The 20,279-nt window shown below is 38.8% G+C and overlaps 1 protein-coding gene across 1 annotated transcript in view; it reads right to left on the reverse strand.

The window, feature by feature from the left end:
- Positions 1-18,382, reverse strand: part of POF1B (POF1B actin binding protein) — a 54,634-nt gene extending 36,252 nt beyond the window's left edge. The window contains exon 1 of the mRNA XM_072627186.1: positions 18,011-18,382. Within this exon, the coding sequence (XP_072483287.1) occupies positions 18,011-18,259 (249 nt within the window). The 5' untranslated portion in view covers positions 18,260-18,382. The remainder of the gene's footprint in view (positions 1-18,010) is intronic.
- Between the last annotated feature and the right edge of the window lie 1,897 nt (positions 18,383-20,279).

The following is a 20,279-nucleotide window of genomic DNA, read 5'->3' on the forward strand; positions in this document are numbered from 1 at the left end:
CCCTGAGTCTCAGTTTCCTCTATGTAATAATAATAATAATAATAATAATAATAACACCTCCCTCCCAAGCTTGTGCTAAAGAAATATGAGTTCTCGTAGCTGCTTTGCTTCAGGTCCTGGGGATCAAATGGTGCCCATAAACAGGGGAGGGGGGAAATGCTGCCTTTCAAACAATGATTAGGCTAATACCCCAGAAATGAGGGGGTGGGGTTTTATGGTGAAGCTGAACTTCTACACGTATTATTCCCATTTGTAATCAACTGACAGCTTCAGGAGAATTGTCCAAAACTACAAAGCCAGTTTTTCTTCTAGAGCAAGGGGTTATCTCGTCATAATCAGGGATTTATAAAGGAAAACAGTGACATACTAATGCAAGAGGAAAGTTATGCTATATAACAAGAAACCTCCATATTCTTGGATTGCAATACAGACAATCTCTGCTCTATATCTCTTCTTTCTTTTCTTTTGATTCAGACATCTTCCTTAGCTTTTTTTCCCTAGTACTCCATCAGTAGCAATATCCTAGGTTTAACATTCCTGGAAGTTTTGGAATTTAGATTTCTAACTAGGAACTTTGGGAAACCCCCAAACAAACAAATGTAACAAGCTGCATACCATGGCCTTCTAGGTCCTCAAGTGTGGTCTTTTGAATCCAAACCACACAGAACAAATCCCCTTAATAAAAGGATTCGTTCTGTACAACTTGGACTCAAAGGGCTGCACCTGAGGACCTAGGGGGCCCACATGTGGCCTTGAGGCCACAGGTGCCTATCCCTGTGATAGGCAAATGACAGCCAGCTTAAGAAGTCGGGTTCATTCTGAGTTTTGGACTTAGGAGAAGGTAGAAGACTTGGAAGTGGGAACCCTTGATTCAGATCTGGACTCTGGCACAGACTAGAGTTGGTGCCCTCAACCAAGCCAATGAATCCCCTGGAGAGCACATTTGTTCTGCTGTAAAATGGGAATGACATCCTGGTGTTGTTGACTGACCTCAGCCCACACTCATGGAGAGCTGAGGATTTACCAAGGGCTTTCCTCCCAACAACCCTCTTTTCCCACCTCCTCTATACTGAGGGCTATCACCAAGGAAGCTTAAAAGGGGTCTCAGGAGGAAATATACTTGTTGGAGAGCAAGGTTTCTTGGCCTGGGTTAAGGAAATTGTTTTTTGAAAAACATTTTATAGTCATATTTCAATATAATTGCCCACTTAGCATTTTATTTTTATGCATTAAAAAATGATCCTGAGAAGGGGACTATAGGTTTCACCAGATGGTCAAAAGGGTCCATGACACAAAAAGGTTCAGAATCCCTGCCTTTGGGGGAATATAGGACATGATTGAGCCTGACAAATTTGCTGAAACTAAACCCAACTTGCATTAGGGCCTTTTTGATTTTTTATCATACGCTATTACGATGTACAGGGTAAGCAAAACTATGTTTTCCATATGCCAAGGTATCGGACATAGAACTGACAAACTGACTTTCACAAAAAAAGCCCTTAAAGTAAGGGGAATCTTTCATTTTCTGTTCCAGAATGTTAATTCCTTAGGAAAAGACTGTATATTGTAACAGAACAAGCACTGACTTGTTCGTGCCTGAGGTCCTTTACTAGGCGTATGACCTAGAACATGTCACTTAGCCTATCTGAGCAGCAGATATCTCATCTGTAAAATGGGTACAATAATGTCCCTACACCCTATCTCAGAGGACTACTGTTAAGAAAAAAAATGTTTTATAAACCTTCAAATACTACAGACGTGAATTATTATTAAAGCTATAACATGTACACAAGTATTTTTAGGCCACCTTAGGACTTTATTATGAATTCACACATGCTTTTAGAACATAGGAAACACTGATTACTCTTTATTAAATCTACATTGGAATGTGTGGAGATAAATTTTGAAAGGAAATAGAGTAGTTTTAAAAAGAATATCCAATGAGATGGTTTAATATCAGTCAAGAAATGAGCTAAGCATCAGAAGGAAGTTGAGAAAATGTTTCTTCCTTCCTTTTTGGCAGAGGTGTGGGACAAAGGATGTGGAAGAGTCTGGCATATGGGACTGATGCGTTAACTGGTATTCCTGAATTGTTCCTTTCCTTTAAAAAAGTCTTTGTAACAAGGGATGGCTTCCTGGGTTAGAGAAAGAGAGAAAGATAAGTTTGGCAATGAAAGTAATGTGAAAGTAAAAACATATCATTAAAAAAGATTTAAAAAAGTAATCCAGTCAGTCAGGATTTATTATACAAAGAAATAGAAGGTGTGAGTTTAAATTAAAGGGGAGCACTTTGTAAATATAGCTTTTGTCTTGTTTATCTGGTACCAGATAGTTTTGATAATGATGGCTTTGTAATATAGTATGAGATGTGGAAGCACCAAACACCCCTCCTTTTAACTTTTTTCATCTCTTTATATTCTTTATCAAATGAATTTTGCTATTTTATCTAATTTTGCAGCATCTTCTTGGCAATTTCACTGGTACAGCAATAAATCTGTAGAGTAATTTATTGTTATTACTATCACATGACTGATCCATGTAACCTAAATATATCTAGAATGGATCAACCGATTATTTTCTTTAAGGCACCACAGATAATGAATCAATATCAATACTACATAATCTTTGAACAGCACACCATCTAAATACTCAAAGCAAAGTTAGTAGAATTGCAAGGAGAAATAGGTAGCAAAACTATAATAGTGAGGAATTCAGATATGTCTCCTTCAGATCAAGACAAATCTAATCAAAAAATCAATAAGAAAAAACTTAAAGACCCAAACAGACTTTAGGAAATATGAAAGATGATAGATCTTTTGAAACTACTGGATAGAACAGAAAAGTTTATAGATTTGTTAGCTGTGCATCACCCCTTTACAAAAAGTGATCATGAAGTCAACCACTAAAAACTTCACAAACAATGTACAAAAGCAGAAACAGTGAACACATTATTAGCCACAATGCAATAAAATCTATGTTGAATAAAGGCCATTTGAAGAAAGAATTAAAAATCAGTTGGAGACTAAATAACTTAAACCTAAAGAATTAGTGGGTCAAAGAACAAATGAAGGAAAGAAACAATGGAAATTTTAGCAAAGAATATGAGAACAATAAGACAAAATACAAAAACTTATAAGATATAGATAAAGCCGTACCTAAAGGAAACTTTATATATCTAATTGTTTTATCAACCAAAAAGAGAAAGAATACATGAATTCTGCAACTAAGACAATTCTGGGAACACAACAAATCAATAACGGTCCAACCTAACTCCAAAGTAGAAAATCTGAAAATCAAAGAAGAGATTTTAAAAAATTGAAAGCAAACAGACAAACCACAAAACCCTATCAGAACTGACAAAACTAGTAGGTTGTTTGTTTTTTTTTTAAAGTAGATCGGCGGGAAAAGAGAAATAGGCAAGGCCTAGAAACCAACTTGTTCAGAGGCCCTAGTATTCAACAAACTACCAGGAAAAGAATTCTTCATTCACCAGCTGCTGGGAAAACAGCAAAGTACATTGAAGGAAAATAGGTTTAAACCAAACCAACTTTGAGGCCCCACTTTATGCCTATCAGACTGGCAATAATGACAAAAGAGGAAATCAAAAATGATTGCAATGGCTATGGAAAAACAGGGTAAACTAGTACACCGTTGCTTCTGTTGTAGACTGGTCTAATAATCATTCTGGAAAGCAATTTGGGACTATGGCTGGAAAGTTATTAAACTATGCATACATTTTGCTCTAACTATATATATATGTATATGTATGTACACACATATATATGTACACACACACATACACACACAGAGATTTATAGAAGCTCTTTTCCCAGTGCTTAAAAACTGAAAACTAAGAGGGTTTCCTCCTTTTGGTGAATGGCTAAACTGGAGTATATGAATATAATGGAATATTATTGTGCCATAAAAAATGACAGAATAGAAAATGTCAGCAAAAACTGGGAAAACTTTTATGAACTGATGCAAAGTAAGCATAACTAGGAGAATGATTTATAAAATAATAATATTATAGAGAAAAACAACTGTGAAAGATTTTAATAGCCAGCATTTATATAATACTCCTTACATATTTTAACTCATTTGATTCTCATAAAAACTCTATGAAGTAGGTGCTATTATTATCATATATAGATGAGGAAATCAAGACACAGAGAGGTTAAGTAGCCAATGTCTGATGTAGGATTTGAACTCAGGTCTTCCTTGTAGAGAACCTTGAGGGGTTTGAAAGAGCCCCTTATCAAGAGTTCCCCTCCTCCAAAGGAGAGTAGTTGACTTGAAAAGTTAAGTGATATATTGTTCTCAGGTGCACGTTCTTAAATTCGGGTGTTGAAGTTCCAGGAATCAGGGCCCCTGCTATACAGGATAACATTCCGATAAAGAGGCCTTGAGGCCTCCCTTTCTACTTATCACGATCTGTTGTTTCATGCCTCAATCGCTACCCTTATGGTTTTTTACCATTTAAGCACCCCGATCCCCTGATTTATTGGCTCAGTATGTCCAGAATAAACTCAGCTTGTTCAGACTGCTGTGTCCCACCTGTCTTTTCATCCTGGCTCTGTGAGCCCTATAACCACCCCGGACCTGCCGGACTGTGCTGGCTGCAACATTCCTGACTCTAAAGCCCACATTTCATACAGTCAGTGTTCCACCTAGTTGTATTTAGAACTCTGATCAACTCCATGATGAATCATGAGTACTAAAGAATGAAGGTGGAATAGACCACTAACAGTCTGAAACAGACAGAGTCACACATTTTGGGATGTGGTTTATGTAGGAATTTGTTTTGCCAAAACTGGTAGATTTGCACTGAGGGATGTTTCTTTCAGGTTACCCCTCCCCCAAAGAAAAACCCTGTTCATTTATTGGGGGAGGGTAGTGGAAGGGACAAATTCAACATTAAATATTTTTACATGAAAAATAAAAATTACAAACAATTATTTTAAAAATAAGTTTAGACCAACAACTCACATTATATACTAAAATTGCCATAAATTTTTATAGCAACAGTTCCCCAATAGACAAGTGATCAAAGTATATGAATTAAGAGTTTTCTAAAGAAGAAATATAACTCTCAACAACCAAGTGAGAAATTGTTTAAAACACCATTAATCAGAGAAATATAAATTAAAACAATTGTGGCATTTGCCACCTTATACCCATCAAGTTAGAAAAGATAGCAAAATTCCATGTTGGAAAACCTCTGGGAGAACAAGCATGTAAATTAACCATCGTTGGAGCTGTGAATTGGTTTAACCATTCTAGAAAACAATTTGGAATTATACAAGAAAAGTTAATAAATTATTTGTATTCAGAGTGAACCCACAGTTTCCACTGTAGGTGCTAGGAACTTTATTGATAGTAAGAAAATATTTAAATATACAAAAATCTTTAAGGTTATCTTATCTGTGATAACCAAAAGCTAGAAATAAACTACATGCTCAATAATTAAGGTTTGGCAGAAGAAACTGTGCTATAATAATGCAATGGAATGTGTGCATGCGTGTGTTCGTCCTTCGTTGCCGAAGAAGACCACGCCATCAGAGAAATGATGACATGGTGTGCACTTGACTTCGTTTTGAGTGAGGGAGGGCTGTGCAGGTCACCAGCCTCACTTCTCCTCCAGAGCCATCTGAATCCAGTGACCAGATATTTATCAGGATGACTGGAGATGACCCAGAATCAGGCAGTTGGGGTTAAGTGACTTGCCCAAGGTCACACAGCTAGTGAGTGTCAAGTGTCTGAGGTGAGATTTGAACTCAGCTCCTCCTGACTCCTGCACTGGTGCTCTATCCACTGCACCACCTAGCTGTCCAATGTGATGGAATAATGACATACTAAAAGATGTAATGAATATGAAGAATTCAGAGAAGCATGGAAAGAATATGGAATAATGCAAAGTGGAGAGAGCAGAGCTACAAGGATAATACACACAATGAATGAAACACTATGAATGAAGTCAACCTGAGTGGCATCAACCCTCAAGTCAAGTAGGACAGACAATGCTGGTCTTAAATTTCTCTAAATTAGAAAACACATTCTTCCTTTATCTGAGACCTGGACTAGGCCAATACAGAGGCATTTCTCATTAGACTGCCCATGGTAGGATGAATTTTTCAGCTACAATTCTCAAAGGCCTTCTGCTCAGATTTAGAGGAGTTGCAATAGACGTCAATGGACAAAATGTCCAAACTGATAAAATCACAGGTCACTGAACATAGCAGAGTTTAAGAAATAGATAGTGAGTTTTATAGAGGTGATAAACCAGGTAAAATGAAAATTGAGAGGAAGGATGGCATATGCTTGTACAAACAAAACTGGCTCTGTACAACCTTTAGTTAACATTATTTAAGTCTTCCTATACATAAAATGAGGAGGTTCTACTTACAGCTTTGAATCTACAGATGAGGTACCAAAGACAATGGCTTAATATGCCAACTACAATAGACAATTCAATTTAACAAACATTTATTAAGCACCTACTACCTGTTCACAGTCCTCTGTTTATAGTGTAGTAACAGAATTACAACACTTGAGAAAGAACAAGAGATGGGAGACTTTGGAGGGGAAACCTGGAAATTGACTTTCTACCTGCTGAGGGACATGGGAAAATTTACCAATCCCGAATGTGCACTGAATCATAGCATCCTTGCAGGTCAAGATCCCAACAACTAGAAAAGAAACACTTACTAGCATCCTTTTGGTATGTTCCACAGAGGTATGGAGTATGAACAAGGAATGAAAGGAAACTAAAAGAATAAGACACAGAAAGGACCACTGAGGGATGTTTTGGTAATAAGAAAACATTTCCATTTGGAATGTTAAAGTTAATTTATATAGAAACCAAAGGCAACTTAACAAAACATAATCAAGGGAGGCATTACAGCAAGAAGACTAGAATGGGAATCATAAAATCTGTATTCTAGTCTCAGTTCGGCCATCGAGTTGCCAAGCGACTTTGGGAAAATCACTTAACCTCGTTGGTAAAAAGCAGATAATCACCTCCGCCTTGTGTATCTCACAGGAGCAACTAAAATAAGAAATGTGTTTTGAAAACTGGAAAATGCTATCCAATTATGAGAAATTACCATCCTTACATAGGGTTGTTTATCCTCATATCAGCTACATAAACAACCAAGACAAAAATTAACTCTACATGAGCAACGCTATGGAGATGAAAAAAACACAAGTATGTAAAGAACAGAAAACCACCCACTTTGGTTAAAGAGTAAAGTGGGTAAAGGCCAAGGGTGAACAGGCATAGAAAAATAGGCCTGAGGCCAGCTTATAGCTTTTATTTGATGGGCAACTGAGAGCAATGAAAGATCTTTGAGTAAGGTAGTATGTGTATGTATGTGCACATATACGTGGAGAGATATGATTATATATATGAAAATTCTGAAAATTTTTTAGGCAGAATCTAAGCCCACACTGAAGTCCAGGATTAAAAAAGAAATATTAATGAAGAAAATGCTACCTGGAATGTTTCTGAAATGGGTAATACTATGTAGAAGAACCCCAAATTAGCAAGAGCAACTTTTTATTGGACTCTCTTCACTTCCAAAGAAAAAGAAAGGGAAGAAGGGCCAACAGCATTGTCTGTGTGCTTTACAGCCTACTTTTAAAAGAGCTCTTCCACAACTCTGAGAAGCAGGTCATGCAGGCACTGAAATCCCTATTTTAAAGGTGAGGAAACTGAGCCTCGGAGAGGCTGAGTGATTTACCCATGGTCCTCTAGCTAGCAAGGGTGAGAGCCAAGATTCCATATCCAGTATTCTTTTCCACTACAATAGGGGGAGGGAAAGTTCAAAAACACGGTTTTCGGGTTGTTTGCTTTATTTGACTTAGCTTGTCTAAACAGCTACTCTCAAATATCTTACCTACCAAAAACAAAAAAGTAAAACCCAACATTTAATTCTATGAAACTCAAAGGTAATACAAAAGAAGTAATTCCTGGAAACTCCAAAAATAAATAAAATGACTATTAAATCCATCACCTACACACCTCTTCTTCTCTGCCCTAGGAAGGAAAAAGAATAAACAACTTGCAATTTGGCAACTGTGTGTAGCTTGGGCAGCTATGGAAATAAAAAATAATATAAGGAGAAAGAAGGCTAAGTATGTCCATCCATCAATGAAAATATTATACAAGGTGCTTGTTCATCATGCTTGATTTGAAAGCTACACACTAACCACGTGAACTCCATGGTAAATTAAACCTATTACTATCCCACTGAAAACCAGTCAGGAAGACATCCCTCAAAGAACCTAAACCAATGTGTCCCACTAGAGACCACAGAGCACTATCAACAAACCGGGTTAACCGCTCAAACTAGCTAACAAGAAGAACCTAAGGTCACTAGGAAATGATATGGTCAAAGACTGGAAATACTACCTCTTTACCAACATTTTAGAGTAATGAGTAAAAATTGCTCATTCAGGAATAAAATAAGGATAAACATGACAAATCCAGATGTTTAATGGAGCTCAAGAATTACACTAACGACTTGAGAAATGGGTTCCCTATATTGATTTTATATGAAATTCATTCAAGAGGCAGAACTTTCTATTTTCTGTTCAAAGAAAAAGCAATGAAATATAAAATCTACAAATAACCCCAATTTAGTGATGTCATTACCATATTGCCCACCCAGTCTTCACCAGAAAGGCTGCTGAGTAGACCCACTTATGGGTGATTTAAGGTTCTAATACAGCAGAATGATACCAGAAGGAAGCAAAGATGTGCTTGTGGCTGAGCTGGTCTTATCATTTCTCTGTTCTCAGCATGTCTGTGCCATCTGCACAAAATTAACTGGTGATAATTTGTCCTCCACATATGCAGAGGAGTCAACTTAAGGCAAGAGAATCTGGTCCACTCTTAATACTTACATATTTGATTCTCCTTGTGCTGAAACATTAGGACATGATATTATACTCTGAGAGAATATGGTGCCCCTTCTTCTTCTTTTATGGGTCTGATCTAATTGACAATGAAAATCGTCTGTTTCTGTAACATAACATCTTCCATTTATTTGTATGTAATTAGCCTTGGGTATATTTTCAATATTTAATTCAGAAATAACTTGAATGTATAATAAAGAAACAGGTAAGAGTCAGGTCACCAAATAGTCTTTAATAGTCTTTAATCATTGCGCTGCTTTTAAAAGAAAAAAACCAAGGTTCAAGTTCAAAGAAGAGCACGGGGACTTCCTAGTTGTTATCGGATGTTTCCATTGCTCTAAGCTTTGATCATATGTAGCGTGCCCTTTAGGAAACTGCTTAAATGCTTTCCTCATTAATTATTTTGGGCCACCACATTCCTTCCTAATGAACCTTCCAAAAACATAAGCTTGAATCATTCAAGTAACAGCAGAAACTATTTTACTCTATTCATTCAATCTACTATGTTTTCACTTAATCTATGCAATTAAAGGCTTTTGTGGAATACATTTTTATAACTCAAAAGACAACTAATTTATCATTTGCAATTTTCATATGTATGAACACATACAGCCATTTCGTTCTTTTCAGAATGTCCCCTGGAACTCATATCAAAAGTCTAAACTCGCACATCTTCCTTTTCCCCATGCCCTGGAGAAATACCCAGAAAACTGATGAGAAGGAGAACTGAGATCCAGATATCCAAAGAACACGGTCACAGTCTTTGTTTCCAACGTTCAATGAGAAACTTGGAAACTTGTTCAGTTATACACATGCTGAAACAAAGATAGGGCTAGTCTATGTGGCCAAAAGCAAAATCTGTCTACATTACATCACAACTTGGTGTGTCGTACCAAGACAGAGTAACATGGAAACATCTGGATGCCAGTAAGATCTTTGTGCTGGTCTTCTGGATGTTGGAAAATTACCTCCAAACAGTTATGTATAGGTAGGGAGAACTGAGTTTCGGCTAGTTACTAGGCTTCAGCAAGCCACAAAACATGTATGCTTATAGAATTCACCAAGGAAAGTTTCCATTTGAATGATATGTCTTCACAGCATCAGAGATGCTTTGGTTAAAATGTTTTATCATAAGAAAGAGAAACACACCCTTGAGTGCTGAAATGCTGGACTCTATTGAACACCAGGGGTCAATACTCTCTCCTGATTCTCCTCCTGCCTGTTTGGTCACTCCATCTCTGTCTCAGATCTTCATTCTGGTCACCCCCAGTAAATATTACCTTCCTGATGTCACTGGTGCTCTCCCAGAAAGAAGTTACTTTCAATTGGAAAAAAATTCCTCTCCTCCTCTTCTACTTATCTATCATTGGTTTTTTTTTTCTGAAAAACTGGGACAACTAACTCTTTAGTCTCATGGAGTTTTCATTTATGATTTCTTGAAATATAGCTCTGAAAAACCAGGCTTTGATAAAACCCATTGGGATTCAAGTGGAGCTACTTGACTATGCCTTTAAATTCAAATCACTCTGGCTTTCACTGATTGACCAATAATAGGTCACAGCCCAAGTCTCACTTGCTCATTGGTTGGGTTCTGATGGCTCAGAGAGAGTGTAAATAGCAATTGTTTTTGTTCTGGCCAGAAACTCAAGAGGTTCTTCCCCTCCCAGATTGATTCTTTTGCGAATGCAAACCAGGCCATCTTTAACTTCAATTCTTACCCAGTCTTTAATTACTGAATGGGTGTTAGTCCAGACAAATTGAGACCTGAGAAAGACCTTAGCTTAAAAAGGTCAAGGATTCCCGTTGCACTGGGAGTCATCTCCAGTCATCCTGACCTATGTTTTGCCACTGGATTCAGATGACCGTAAAGAAGACAGTAAGGATGATGACTTTGCACAGCTCTGCCTCACTTAAATCCAATTTACTTACAAGTCAAGACTCTAAACTCCTGATGTCACTGGTCCTCTTTGAAGGACAAACAACAACTAAATATGAGCGTTCCACAGGTCCTGGGTCCTCTTCTCTCTTTCCTATATAAAGTTTCACTTGCTGATCTCACTCCCAGGGATTTGAACATCATCTCGATGGCGAGGATCCTCAGATCTACTTATCTAGCCCTAACCTCTCTGCTGATCTCCAGTCTCCCATCTCCAACTACCTAATAGACATCTCAAACTGGATATCCAGCAGACATCATAAACTCTACATTCCTAAAAATGGAACTCATTATCTTTCTCTCCCAGAATCCTCTCCCCCTTTCCTATTACCATCATGGGCATTACCATCCTCCCAGGCACTCAGGCTACTCTTCACTCTCCCTCAACTCCTCTTATCTAATCTGTGGTCAAGGCCTGTTAATTTAACCTTTGGAACATCTCTTGAATATGCTTTCTTCTCTTTTCTGATATTGCTACCATCCTGGTACAGGCTCAGGTTAGCATCCCTGCCTCAAAGATCTCCCGACTCTAGGCCATCCAGCTGTCAAGAGTGATCTCCCTAAAGTGCAGTTCTGATAATGTCATCTCACTACTTAATAGACTCCAAGCAATCTCCATCACCTCCAGGATCAAATAGTAAACCTCATGTTTAGCATTCAAAGCTCTTCAAAACCTGTGCCTCCTCAAACACCTTTGCAGTCTTCTTATACCTTACACTCCCCCATGTACTCTACCATCCCTTAGATACTGCACCTCCTGGCTCCAGGCATTTTCACTGGATGTCCCCCATGCAAGGAGTACACTTTCTTTTCATCATCCCTTCTTGGCTTCCCTGGTTTCCTTCAGTTCCCAGTTAAAGTCTCATTGTGTACAGGAAGCCTTTCCCAGGGAGAAGTAGAATGGAGTAAATTATCTCACATAAGAGGCTTGAGTTTTTACAGTGGAGGGGAAGATGATGGAGGTGGGATAGGGGAAGCAAGTGAATCCTACTCTCATCAGAACTGTCTCAAAGAGGCAATAACATATACACTCATTTGGGTATAGAGATCTATTTTACCCTAAAGGATAGTAGGAGGCCAGAATGGGGGAGGGAAAAGACAAAAGCAAAACACTTTTGAGGATGGACAGGGTGGAAGGAGAGAGAGAGAGGGAATAGGATAAACAGGGGAAATAGGATGGAGAAAAATATACAGTAATGATAGCTGTGAAAAAAAGTTACAGCAAGTATCTCCCATAAAAACCTAATTTTTCAAATATATAGAGAACTGAGTCAAATTCATAAAGTTAAGAGCCATTCTTCAATTGATAAATGGTCAAAGAATATGAACAGGCAGTTTTCAAAGTAATCAAAGCTATCTCTAGGCATATGAAAAAATGCTCTAAATCACTATTGATTAGAGAGATGCAAATTACAACAACTCTGAGCTACCACCCCACACCTATCAAGATGGCATTGCTGATGAAGTTGTAGACTGATTCAACCATTCTGTAGAGCAATTAGGAACCATGCCCAAAGGGCTATAAAACCATAAATATAAAACCATGCATACCCTTTGACCAAGTAATATATATATATATATATATATATATGATATATAAAATATATATACATATATAAATATATATATATATCTTTGTTGTTGTTGTGTTCGTCCTTTGTTTTTAAAGAAGACCATGACATATCAGAGAAATGATATGACTTGCACTTGACTTTGTTTTGAGTGAGGGAGGGCTGTACAAGGTCACCAGCCTCACTTTCTCCTCCTGAGCCATCTGGATCCACTGACCAGATATTCAACACACACACAAAATATTTATAGCAGCTCTTTTTGTGGTAGTAAAGAATTGGAAATTGAGGGGATGCCCATCAATTAGGGAATGGCTGAACACCTGGTGGTATATGATTGTGATGGAATACTATTGTACTATAAGAAAAGATGAGCAGGAGGATTTCAGAAAAACCTGAAAAGATTTACATGAACTGATGTTGAGTGAAATGAGCAGAACCAGAAGAACATCATACACAACAAAGGCAATATTATATGATGAAGAACTGTGAATGATTTAGCTATTCTCAGAAATACAGTGATCTAAGACAATTCCAAAGGACTCATGATGAAAAATTATATCCATCTCCAGAGAAAGAACTGGTGGAATCTGAATGCAGACCAAAGCATGTTTTTTTCTTTGCTTTATCTTTCTTGGCTTTTTTAATAGTCTGTTTTCCTTCACAACATGACTAACATGGAAATATGTTTTGCATGACTGCACATGTATAACTCATATCAAATTGCTTGCCTTCTCAATAAGGGAGAGAATCTGGAACTTGGAATTTAAAAAAAAAAAAGAATGTTAAAGATTGTTTTTGCATGTAATTGGTGGGAAAATAAAATATTAAATCATTTAAAGAAATAAAAAAGCATTAAAAAGGGGAAACCTTTCCCAATCCCTATTAATTCTAGTGTTTTCCCTCTGTTCATTATTTCTAATTTACCCTGCATATGGCTTGTTTGTTCATAGTTGCTTGCATGCTGTCTTCCCTGTGAGCTCCATAAAAGCAGGGACTGTCTTATTTATACCTTTTGTGGTTTCCCCAGCAATGTGAACAGTTCCTGAGAGATAGCAGATGCTTAATAAATGCTTACTTTTATGAAACATTTTCATTATGATAATCCTGTTCTTGTGCTAGGAGAGTAATACAATATTTGAATATGCATACTCCTCATTTGAGAATCATTCCTAATTTCTTTTCTATTCTAAAGAAAAATAGAAGATACAAAGACCTTCTGCAATATATATATATATCATGTCTGTCTGGAAAAAAATCATAAGCACATGTGCTCTCCCACAGATCAACAGTGATTGGGATCATTGCTATTGCCAAGAAAAAGTTGACTCAAATATTTCTGTTTAGAAAGGTAAAATTACTGTGCAACTCTTCCAGTTATGTTTGAGGTCATGAACTGTCAGAGGAAAAAAAAGTTGGGTAAAGATAGCTGAATAGGGAAAATCAGATCCTGACAAATTTAACTCTAAAATGTACTGAAAGTAGATCTGATGATGTATTGTGTTTCCTCAAGAAGTAAAAAGTAAGAAGTAAAAGGTGGTGTGATTACTGTGAACTACCAATTAGTTATAATTAAGTGGACTCAGGATTTCTATGGCATAAAATAATTTCAGGCCCCCCAAAGCTGGATGAGGCAGAAACTACTGACTATGTATCCATGGACTTCACCTCTTTTCAAGCAGCCTACTCCCAAGAACAACTATTCACCTAAAGGACAACGCCCTTGAACAACTGATCAAAGCAACACGCCCCTGGGTGTCATTTCAAAGGAAAAAATAAATCTGTATTTGGAAACATACTGAAACTTTGTTTGTAAAATGGCAGGTGAGCCTTCTTCCATCAGTTAAACACGGAAAAAAAGGAGTGTATACATACATATACACAAATACCTACAGTTTGGCTCCGTAAACATTTCCATATCTGAATAACAAACACACGTGGAACATATATCAACAAAGGTAAGGCAGCTCCGAGATCAAAGAGGTCAGATACTTCCTTAGGATTATACCCTCAAGGTAACATTAGTCACAAAACTGGAATTCAGAAACACTGTAGAAGCATGGATAAGTGCCTTTATCCATCAATTACTGAGAGGCAAACCACAGTTATTTTTAAATGGAAAAAAAATGTTTGTGTATGCTATAAGAATCCACTCTCAAATGTGACCCTCCCCAAGACGATACGAAAATCATTGCCCCACCTAAAAGAGAGCCTTCCACATAAACACGAGAGACACAGAGATAACTCTGCTCAGTGTCACAACGGCCTTAAATAAAGACTATACTTTGGGCACACTTCGCCATGCACAGTGCCACTATCCTGTCCTTGGTAATTAACGTACTTGACAACAAAATGAATGGAGGGACAAATACAATACCTAGGATGGCTATGAGAGTATTTTTCTTTTTATTAATGGTATTCATGGGGTAAATTTTTTTTTTTATTTCTTTAAAAATGAGGTACAATGATCTCATTTAGTAAACTTCATTCTGTTCTAAAAATCATTCCGTCCAGCACTTGCCACAGGGCATAGCACATATTAAGTACCTTGTAAATGCCTACTTGTTGGACTGACAAAAATGTGCCTCTTGACTTTAATAGTTCTGTTAATCCAGATGAAATTTAGGATCTTTCATTCTACTATTGACCTACATTTCCATAGTAACTAGTTTCCATGCTTCTATAAACTCTAATCACCCCTAAACTGAGCCAGAAGAGGAAACTAAGTAATTTTTTCATGAACACTGATTAAACGGGGGCTCAAATAACCACAACAACTCATGGATCTAGTACAGACAATTGGGAAGAGTCTTACATATTCTGAGATTTTTATGTGTAAGTCCCATTTTTATCACAATGCAAAGGAAGCAAGGAAGCAGCATTTTAAAAAATGACAGAAAGGGCCAATTTTTTAAAAGTCAGTTTAAATTTAGAATTTTTTTTTTATTCTAAGGGACAATGGTCTGTTCAATTTATAAAGGCTTTAACACTCCAATGTTAACATTGTACTTATGAGCTATCTGAACATCAAACATGCAGAACCTTTTAAAGAAAAACCATATCGAAATTTTAGTTGAATTTATGAGGACCAGAAATTGGCAGTCCATCCTCTTGGCCTGAGATATCCTATCTCACTATCTTTTCAAGAACGAAGGACAGCCAACAAAAACAACAGGTTAAACACACACACACACACACACACACACACACACACACACACACACACACACACACACACACACACCCCCTGTGAGATATGAATTCCAAATGCCTCAGAAACAAGGTAAATCAAGGAAATGGTAAATCTAAAAATATAATGTAAATAGAATAATACATGTGAACTATATGGTGAACATGAAGCCAATGTCATCTGAAACCCAGGAACTACCATACATCATCCTATACTATTAAAAAATATTTTTGTCTTCCAGAAAAACAGGAATCAAAGGAGAAAAGAACCAGACAGAAGGAGGAATTCCAACTTGGGTTTTGTAGATATGCACATGTTTTTTTCCTAGCTGTGCCCTTTTTGATTTTGTATCCTTCCATTCTCTCATGCTTTCATGCCTGAGGGTAGTTTGTTTCCTCTCTAACACATCAAGGACTTCTCCTACACAGATTCCTAATCTTTCCATCCTGTACCATAATATACCTATACCACAATTTCTGGGCTACAGCCCCTTCAGAATCTATAGCCCAAGCATATTTTCAGGAAGAAAACCTTGTTCTAAAAATCACCTTAGGATAAGTTAGGTATAAAGAACAAAAGTCTGTAACATAAAGAAAAAAAGGATCCAGCTTTGTTCAGAGAATATCAAAAAGAAAAGGGATTCTCAGGTGAATTACCGTAGAGTATACAATAAGGAGTGTTCATGAAAACTCTACTCTCATCAAGGCCTATGTTTAGTCAAAATTCTTTAATGTTGTATCTATTTCCCATTTGTAGTTAGGGTCGGGGCTTCTGCCGTGGTGGCTGGGGGGTAGCTGCACTTGGAGAAAGAAAATGAGTGGACAGAACTCCCAGTGAAGAAACTCCCTCTATCACTGCAGATCAGAGACCAACTCAGCCACTTAGATAGTTTTCAGAACAGCCTGGAGCACAGAGAAGTTCAATGATTTCCTCAGGGTCTTCCAGCCAGTAGAGTGATGGGAGCACCCAATCCATCAAGTTACTCCTCTCTTTTACATTCTTATGCTTGAACAATAATTGCTTTGGTTACCAAGCAAAGGAGGTGACTCCTACTTGCAAAATGAATGAATTGTGAAATTAGTATTCTAATAGTGGGGTATTACAATTTCTGCATGATTAGCACAGTCCTGGCCACTTGGAATTACTGTTTTTGACCTGGATTCTTTTCTTGGACTGAATTACAGGAAGAGCCACAATTTGCCCAGGAAATTCATTCCAGAGATGAGGGCTTTTATTTTTTGGTGAGTCTGTCTTTAAACTAGGCTAGGATCCTAAAAATTCATACAAATCTTTCCTTGACTTGTGTAGCTTCACACTAACTCTGTCATATAGTCACAGCATTCTTTTTTCTTTTCTTTTCTTTCTTTCTTTTTTTTTTTTTTTTTTACAAATTCTTCTATTGTAAATTGTAGACATATGGCGCCTTCTGTATTTTAAACATGAAGGACTTTTCTTTTGAAGCTAATCTCTATCATTACAAAATGGCTTGCTAATGGAAAGTGGCCCAGTATTTTTCCCAGGGGGCTGTTGGATGTCTTCAAGATATCATTTCAATTTTGGCAGAGATTCCAAGGAAGTTTGAAAGGAATATGGATTGAATCGATTCTGCCAAGAGTGGAATGGCAGATCTGGAGCAAACAAGAGGAGGAGGACTTAATCCAAAGCAGATCTTCACAGCCCTGCACTAGTTCTTTTCATTCACTGGCAAAGGCGTTGGAATGGCACTGCCCACAGGAGGCCATACAACATGGCAGCCGAATCGGTAAAACCACACGGTTTCTTTGGACAAAATCACTTCATCTTGGGGTTGTTTGGCTTTTACTGCCTTGGCAGCGGCTCACACCTACTATTCCTCACTCCTGGGCTGACTTCTTCAACCGCTGCTCCATAATTCATTCATCTCTGTGCTAACAAGGTGTGTGTCATTTTCCAATGAAACATATGTGTCAGTTCAAACAATCAACATTTCATTTGCATCTGTCAGTGATCTTTCAGGCTCCACGAAAGACCTATGGCAAAGTGCAGTACAAAAATATGTATGTGTAACCAAAAGACTGGGCGGCCACACCGGCTAAAAACCAAACAAACCCAAAAAACCCTGCCTGTTTTCTTTTGAGCTGAACTGAAAAAAGGGAAGAGGGACTCTTTCTAAACAGGTATTATAGCAAAGTTTAAGAAAATAAGTTGTGGAGGAAAGCAGAGGCTCATGAGCCGCAATTCTGTCATTGAGACACAGCTAGCGATCGCAACCCGCCAGCGAATGTAAACACACACCAGGAAGGGACAGAGACCAGGCACCGAAGAGAGGGCAGACTGAGGGGCAAAGGAGCCCACCTGGTACAAGACAAGCCCCAGGGAGCGGAACAGAGCAAAGAGGAGAGTTTCCAAAAGGCAGCGTACCTGGGAGTGGTCGCTGCTCCACACCAAGTTTTGGTAGGAAGAGGAAGTTCGCAGCGGGGAGAGCACCTCGGCCGGGGAGCCCAGGGGGTCCAGAGCCTGGACCACCTTGTTCATGGGCCCGCTATAGGTGCGCACGCGCTCGTACACCACGTTCTTCTCGGGCTGCTGCGGGGGGATGTGCAGGGGCTCGGGCCGTTGGGGGGGCCCGCAGCTGCTGCTGCTCTCACTCCAGTAGCTTGAGGTCATCATCTTCTGAGCCGCAACGGGAAAGAGGCGGCCGGTGATCCAGAAACGGCGGAGGGGCGGAGAGGGTGAGGGGGACAGGAGACGGGAGGGCCACAGGAGCGGGAGCACTTCTGGCAGGGGCCTCAGAGACTACAAAGCATTTGAGCCAAACAGAAAGAGAACCACCCTGGGTGATTGATCGCTCCAGGGAACCCAGGGCCACGCCCCTGAGGGGCGGATTCGCTCAGCAGCTTTACCTGCCAGGAGAAGCCACCTCCTGTCATGGGAGTTTGCTGCGGGGCCTCTGGGGGGGGGGGGGGGGGGGGGGCCTCTCCTGGCTCTAACCACTGCTGCCCAACCCAGTCATTCACCTGAGTCTGTCTCCTGGCGCTTGTGCGCACGTACACCCCAAAACTTGGGACCAAAAAACGCAGCCTTGCTATAAATTTGTCACTGTCTCCGAGCCTCTGCAAGGCAGCATTTTAATCAACCTAGAAGATTTTTCAAATCTAGAAAGGAGGGGAGAGAGACACCCTGGACCAGGCTCCCAGTCTCAGAAGCTGGTGGATTAGGGTGGGAGAAATGTGGATTTCTCCCTAGGGAAAATAGGAGAGAAGTCTAAGGGAGTGCCTCCTGTTAGCAGCTCTCTAGATGGGCTCGAATTTAGGTATCTGTTTAACTTATCCTGGTCTAGTGGGTCTTTCCCAAGGCTCTTTGTAATATAAGGTAGAAGTTTCCCCCCCTCCCCCCATCCATGGATGAATTATTTAGTCGTTTCAGTCCGGTCCAACTCTCTGTGACCCCATTTGGGAATTTCTTGGCAAAGATACTGGCATTGCTTGTCATTTCCTTCTCCAGCTCCTTTTACAGATGAGGAAACTGAGACAAACACAGTGAACTGACTTGCCCAGAGTCACACAGGTGGTAAATGTTTGAGGTTAGATTGCAAATCAGGAAGATGAGGCTTCCTGACTCCAACCCTGGCACTCTATCCACTGCACCACTTAGCTACCCCGAGAGATAAGACAACTCCTTATAAATCCCCAGATTTTTCAAGATCTTTTAGTATATTTAGCATATACACAAATATATAACTTATATTGACTTTATGTTGTAGAAAAGAAACACTGCCATCTACAATTGTGGAGGAAGAAGCCAGCCCTGAGAAGTGAAGAGTCGGGCATTTTGGGTTATCCACTGCCCCATTGCTGCCTGCCCACCAACCTCACCACCGGGCTGCATCTAACAGCTTTCAGATCCCAGAACACAAAACTGGGTGTCTTCACAGCAAAGCATGTTGTAGTTTTATTCATCACTACATTTCCCATAGGAAAAGCCCAGTGCTTTGCAATAAATACTTGTTAAATAAAATGTTTAGAAAGTGTACAAATGTATTTGGCAAGTCAAGAATCCCTTTCTGGGTGTGACAAGCAATGCAGAATAATGACAGTAACACAATACCTGGTAGGCGTATAGCATTTTAAGGTTTGCAAAACTCTTTAAAAATAACATCTCTTTTTATACTCACAACAATTCTGGGAGGTGGGCACTATTATTATCCTCTTCGTGTAGAGGAGGAAATTGAGGCAAACAGTGACTTGCCAAGTGTAACACAGCCAGTCAGTATTTGAGGTTGAATTTGAATCCAGATCTTTCGGATTACAACGCCAGTGCTCTATCCATTGTGCTGCCTAGATGCTGGCAAGAGTAAGCTAATAAATCCAGCTGAACCACACCTCTGGGTTTTCAAAAGTAGGGCAAAAGTTGTCCTTCACAAAGCTCTTTAAAATAATTCAGTTACATGTTTACATTCACTTTTGTGTATAGTATCATTTACAGTTTTATCTCATATTGGTTTCATTCATTCAGTTGTGTGTAGTATCCTCTAAATCTATTCTAGAAGATTAGTTTTTTGTCCTTTGATCATTTTAATACTATATTTCAAGAGTCAAAAAACAGTAATTAGAAATATCAACTGTTTAATGGCTTTGTCTTTTGTGGGCCAGATATTCTAAGGTAAATAACTAATATCAACATCTTTCAA

The sequence above is a fragment of the Notamacropus eugenii genome, chromosome X (genome assembly GCF_028372415.1).
Source record: "Notamacropus eugenii isolate mMacEug1 chromosome X, mMacEug1.pri_v2, whole genome shotgun sequence".
Lineage (NCBI taxonomy): Eukaryota > Metazoa > Chordata > Mammalia > Diprotodontia > Macropodidae > Notamacropus > Notamacropus eugenii.